The following is a 6,342-nucleotide window of genomic DNA, read 5'->3' on the forward strand; positions in this document are numbered from 1 at the left end:
TGCCCGTTAGTGGGAAAGACTGCTTTGAATACAGTGCTGAAGAAACTACCATCCTATTTAAATACAGCAGTATGAGTCACTCTGCCACCAGAGCGACAGTCCATTAGCTTCACTGTAAAAAGGAGCACAGTGCATTTAGGGGTTTCCTTTCAGCGTAACACATGCATTCTCCATTTGAATCAGATGTTAACACGGGCCAAATCTGGGATGTTAACCAGGGCAGGTACAGCTCTTTCACAGAGACAGTTCACTGGTGACACTCTATGATCAAAGAATCAGAGCCTCACTCTGCAAAATGGTTCATTAGACTAACAAATTAACTATGGCTGGTGCCACTTCTGTCCCTTTCCCTTCCAAGAGAAAAGCCAGGCCTGTTTCAATTCCTGAGCACACTGCTGAAGTCTATCCTGTTTCCTTGTGCTCCACAAACATAAGTAGTGCTTTATCCAAACAAAACAGTTCCCTTCCAGACAAGGATGTTCCCTACAAAAACCCTACACCTAATGTAAATTCCTGTGGACAAATACCCTCCAGAGAGCCAACCCTTTTACTAACTCATTGATTGTAGGGGAAACACACTTGGACTTGAGACCTGCTTCATCAGTTGTCAATACTTATGATAGGAGATGCAATAGCAACATACCTGAAAGAAGTCAGAGCATTCCTTTGATTCATCAAGGAGAGACATTACAGCTGTGCAGCTATCTTGCAATCCGGGAGGCAGGGTGTTGAATTTCCTGGAAAATCAGTACTAACAGGTCAGGCAAGCAGCACTGGGAACATGATGGGAACTGTTGATCCCACTCTGGGACATGAGGAGGGGCTAGACACCATGTTGCAGAAACCCTTCTAAGTGATTCATTTATGGTTTGGTGAAAGTCATTGTCGCTTAGAGACATCAGAGCAGCCAACTTACTCTTTTCACCAAGGAATTGTCAAATTAATTTTTCACCATCCCAAGCAGTATTTTCTACTTTGCATGTAAAGTAGAATCGTTACTGTGGCTTCACTGACATTCTGTTCTTATTCCATTCCTTTCCTTCCCCCACCACTCACAGGCATCATCTTATTTGCAAAGGTGTTCCCAAAAATACAACCCTTTCATCTGGTGTTCTAAAAGCTCACTCTTCCATGGTGAAACAAGTTCTTCTGAAGACACTTATGAGTAATTGGCTGTAAGGTCTGGTCCTCCGGTAGGAGGATTCTACTTAGTTTGCAACCTAGTTGCCTAAGGACACAGAACATGTCCTTCTGCACATGACCATCAAGCCAATTTCAGCAAGGACTGAGCGTCCAGGCTCACTATAGCATATTCAGCAGTTAGGTAAAGATCTCCAAAGATACTATGTTTTTAGTGTTGATGAAAATTACTTGGAAGAAGCAAGAACTCTTGTTTAGTCCCTCACTGAGAGACAGGTTCAGAGACTTGGGGTTGTTCAGCCTGGAGAAGGGAAGCTCTGGGGAGACCATACAGCAGCCTTCCAGTACCTGAAGGGAGACTACAGAAAAGCTGGAGAGGGACTGTTTACAAGGGAATGTAGTGATAGGAAAAAGGATAATGGTTTTAAACTGAAGTAGGATATATTTAGATGACATATTAGGAAGAAATTATTTGTTGTGAGGGTGGTGGGACAGTGGATTAGGTTGTCCAGGAAAGTTAGGGAGGCCCCATCCCCCAAAGTGTTGAAGGCCAGGTTGGATGGGGCTTTGAGCAACTGGGCCTAGTGGGAGTTGTCTCTGCCCATGCAGAGGGGTTGGAACTAGATGATCTTTAAGGCCCCTTCCAGCCTAAACCGTTCTATGATTCTACGAAAGGTTATATGATGTGATCAAGCCTTCTTTGGCACCAGAGAGACCCTACAGAAGCCATGTTAATTCAATGCAGAATAAGATGGGTCTCATGAGGTGTGCCACCCAGTGAAAAACAGACTTAGGACTCTGTGTGTAACATTAAATTTGAAATCCACAAAAACAAAAAGAAAAGAAATAGCAGAGTCTGTGTTCTTGAAAGTATGTTGAGAGAAGCTGGACACTCTCCTCTTCATCCTAAAAGTTTGCATTAAGAGCAACCCCTCAGTTGGGCAACAGTACATGTCAAGGTCTGCCACAGCCTCAGGGAACTGGAACACCCAGGTCTCAGCTAGATATCCTAACCACTGTTTTATAGGTACTTCTTAAACTCTCTTGCTTCATGGTGCATTTTGGGTTTGTGAATTTAACCAGACTTATCAGAGAGATTTTCCCACTTCTAAAACACTGCCAAATCAGAGCTAAAACGTGCTCTACAATACATGCTGCCAACTCATTACACTCATAGCTGCTAGTCTGAAGTGCTCATTGTGTTTTGACTTCCTTTTATTGGTACAGGTTTCTGCCAGTGAATCAGTCTGCTAGTGGAGACGGACCAGGAACTGCGGCAGAAGACAGAAGCGAGGCAGTCAAAGCAGAGGTAAGTTGCTTGCACATACATACTCATGGTCTCTTTCTCTGTTGTCTGTCTCTGTAAAGGTGTGCAGTTTTGCTTTTGAGCAGTTTCTTGTCAGAATAGACAGTTTTTTGCCTCGCTGTTCTGTAAGCCTATTGTATAGAAGTGCTTGTTTGATCATGTTAGAAGACAAGCTTGACCAGCACAAAAGTAAGAAAAAGAGCAACTATTTCCCTCTACTTGTTTTCTTCAGCCTGAGAACATGGGAATGAAAGTTCCAGTCTTGCAACAGTGTGTGTAAACTGAGTCTTCTGCTCCTGCAGTGTAATGTAGATACATTTTTTTAGTGAGTAAGGCAGCAGATTCTCATACACATTTAGTCACAGTTGCTTTTCTGGTTGGTGTGTGTATGCTTGTAAAGCTTCTATGAAATAAACTGTAGACTGCTCAAAGTACAAGGATAGATGGATGAATTTCTACAGGGCTTGCATCTTAGTTTCACTAAATCTTAAAAGTAGTAAAGAACTTTCTAGGTTATTTCTCTATCTGACCTTTTTTTTCTTCCAACTATGTTATTTTATTATAGTTTACAATGTGCAATGTTTCCTGTGACTTCATTTCACTAGATAAAAATGACTGTTGACATCTCTTAACTGTCTTTATTCCTCAAACTTAAGGGCTCAGTGGCCTGCTAAGATTGATATTACTTAACCTGCTGTGTCTGACTTAAAAGGCAAATACCTGGAAGTCCATGAGCCATGCCAGGTAAGCCAGGTGATCATAGAGTATATAAAGGAAATGTTTGCTCTAACAAGAGGAATAATTTAGCCTCTGCATTGTCTCAACTAGTCTCAGTAGTGATTTGAAAACAAGCTGAGACATTAGCATAACTTTTTCTTCACAAATAAGAAAGATTTTTCTTCCCAAATAATTTTCCCTTGCAGGGAGAGGGAGGTATATTTTACTCCCATTAGAACAGCGTAAAGCAGCAGAAAGCAAAAAAGAATGTTGTGGTGAATGAGTATATAACTGTGAGGCTTCCTGTTTTAACAACAAAAATTAAGAAGTATTTCATACACAAAGGGAATGGAATGGAGTGTGTTTTGATGCCAAGTTTAAAGTTTTGGGTGTTTCCAAATGCCGCTTCATTCCAACTTTGATGATTCATGAAGTTTATCCTCTTTAAAATTGCCAGTCAAATTTAAAGGTTGAATTGAAAATCAGAAGTCAACTCCTGTAAGGAGCTTTAGAGATTGCAAAAATCTCTTGGTTACCCCTCCCTCACTCTGCAAAATCCAGCTTATCTTCCCCATTACTTTCCAGGGAATACTGTTATTTTCTCTTGATCTATAGCTCCATTTCCAAGTCCAAATAAATTTCATAGAGCAGTATGTCTCACCGTAGCATGTGTCTTATGCTAGAAACAAGCTTCAGAAATGAGTGACTGCATGGGAACATCTGTTCATAAAAAATTGGATTCCCCATGTCTAACCGACCTAGTTTCAGCAAGACTTGTTTCCTGAGTCTGTTGAACTTCCTAATGCAAACTATATTAGACACTGGTCTCCCACTCAATTATTTCACAAACCCTGATGCCCAGCCACACATGCTGTGGCTGCTTTGAAGATATACAGACACTGACTATTTTTTACTGGATTACTCTTGCTGACTGCTCAGCTGGGCACAGAATATACAACAGTTGTGTTGGCCTGACCTCCCCCCAGCAAGGCACTAACCCCACTGAATAGTCTTCCCCCAGCAAACAGTCCTCAGGAGATCATGTGAACATCATTACCTTACAGGCTTGTTTCTCAGTGCTGAGCTTGGTAGATACTTACCAATGACACCACAAGTTTATTACAGGATGGTCAGGAAAGTGAACTAACAAACGTACAAGGATCATAGAATCATGCCCACTTCTGAAGAAGAAACCAAGCCTAAAAAAGCAGTAATGTCCCCAGTCATTACCAGTGAGACAATCTTAGAAGACAATTTCATGAGCTGAAGCTTTACATTGCATTATCTGTCCTCTAGGTCTATTCAGTAACTGCCTGAATCCACCTGCAGGCTGCTACGTTTTCTTCACAGCCCTCATTCTCTCCTCATACATGCAGGCACCACATACAATGAGATAGATGTGTAAGCACCGTCCTAAGCCTCATGGATTAATCCTTTTTGCACAGTTCAGATTGGAAAGAAAAACCATATCCTGCCTACTTGCAGCTCTCTTGTAGGCAAGAAGTTGCATAAGGTGTCAGCATTGCTTTTGCTCTCCAGAAGTTTAACTTAACTTACCACAGAGAGTAACTTTTTGGGACAGAGAAATTCTTGTTCCCTTTTCAAGGGAAATTTAAGTGAAAATTTGCACATTAAAAAAAAGGTCTGGGAAGCTCACAGAGAGCAGTGCTCCTACACTCAGTGACTGACTCCTGGGAAATAAAGACTCAGAGCAGGAAGCATATGTGCTGCAGGTAGAGTTGACATAAACTGGTGCTAGATACACTACACTGTGCAATTTCTATTCAAAGAAGCTAATCTGGTACCATCTGTTAACCCAGGAAAGGGAAAGTCTCATCTGCCCATGATTAAGACAAGATTTGCAATATGGATAGTCATTTCTAAGAGATGAAGTTGACAGGCCCTTGACAACATAAAGGCAATCTCAGGATCTATTGTTAACTGCGTGTTCCCCTAAGCCCATTACATCTCCTCCCAGAGTCCCTGCATCACTTCTGGCCTCTCACAACCCCTCATGAGACTCATTGACTGATTCCTCACCCCAGCACACCACTGACCAGCACCAAGAATGGCATTTTATCCTAAAGTAGGAAAGGGCAGGTGGAAAAAGAGACCGTACCAAACCTTTGTCATATAATCCCTGAAGAGACAGGTAAAAGAAACTGCTTTCTTATCCTATCACCTTTTCTGCCGGCAGAGAAGTGGAGACCAATAAAGGCAGACAGCTGGGACATGGTCATCTCAGGTACTCATGTGTCTTTAGCAAGCTTCTGATAAACTCATGTCAGGAGCAGACCCTGTCTCACTTGTCACCTAAAGAGTGCTCAGGTCTATTCACATAGGGTGGCTCCAGGAGTTTTCTTCAACTGTTCTGCAACACTCCCTGCTACACAGTGTGGACAGTTCCTCCTCAAAAAAGTACTAATTCTGGAGCACCCTGGTGGAACAGGCATTGGAAAACCTTCAGAAGACTGCCCACTTGGTCTTCTGGAATCCTACAGCACTCTCTTCCTAAAACAAATCCTCCTACATGTCTTCTTTCACACAGCCCCAAGATGTGGCACCTCCTCCTGCTGCTCTGCTCCCAAGGAATTGCCTTCTCGGCAGGATCCACAACATCCTCCTCTCTGACTTCAGACAAAAGCCAGTACGCCAAGAATCGCAACCCTGAATCCTTCATGAACGTGGTAAGTTGGGTCACTTTCTCTCTCTTTCTTCCGAAATTGTCTCTCCCTACACCTCTACCACCACCCCAACACTAACAGTCCCTGTCAGGAGGCTAAGAGCAGGACTCCTTCAAAGGGCTCCCCCCAGCACTGCGGTAGGGAGCCCTCGCCTACAAGGAACCTTGATGCTCCTAGCCAAGCAGCCCGAGCTGTCAGAGAAGAATTCCTTGGCAAGGCAGGCAAAGGCTGGTTTCTAGTCTCCAGGGAGGCAAAGTCCTCTCTTTCCATCACAATCTGTTTGCTCAGCACAGTAGCAAGGGAAGTTGAACCTCTTCATCAGGCTGTAGATTCTCTACAGCACAGCGTAATCCAAGAACCTTTGTTCTGAATCACTGAAGAAAACTAATTTTGGCTTCCCACAGAGTGAAATTATCAGGTATCATGGATACCCCAGCGAGGAGTATCAAGTAACCACAGAGGATGGGTACATTCTTGGTGTTTACAGAATTCCTG

General features: G+C 42.9%; 1 protein-coding gene across 1 annotated transcript in view; it reads left to right on the forward strand.

The window, feature by feature from the left end:
- Positions 1-5,718: 5,718 nt before the first annotated feature.
- Positions 5,719-6,342, forward strand: part of LOC104391134 (lipase member K-like) — a 6,650-nt gene continuing 6,026 nt past the window's right edge. The window contains 2 exon segments of the mRNA XM_010000365.1: positions 5,719-5,850; positions 6,252-6,341. Coding sequence (XP_009998667.1) covers positions 5,719-5,850; positions 6,252-6,341 — 222 coding nt within the window.

Source organism: Chaetura pelagica, unplaced genomic scaffold (assembly GCF_000747805.2).
Source record: "Chaetura pelagica isolate M959 unplaced genomic scaffold, ChaPel_1.0 scaffold156, whole genome shotgun sequence".
Lineage (NCBI taxonomy): Eukaryota > Metazoa > Chordata > Aves > Apodiformes > Apodidae > Chaetura > Chaetura pelagica.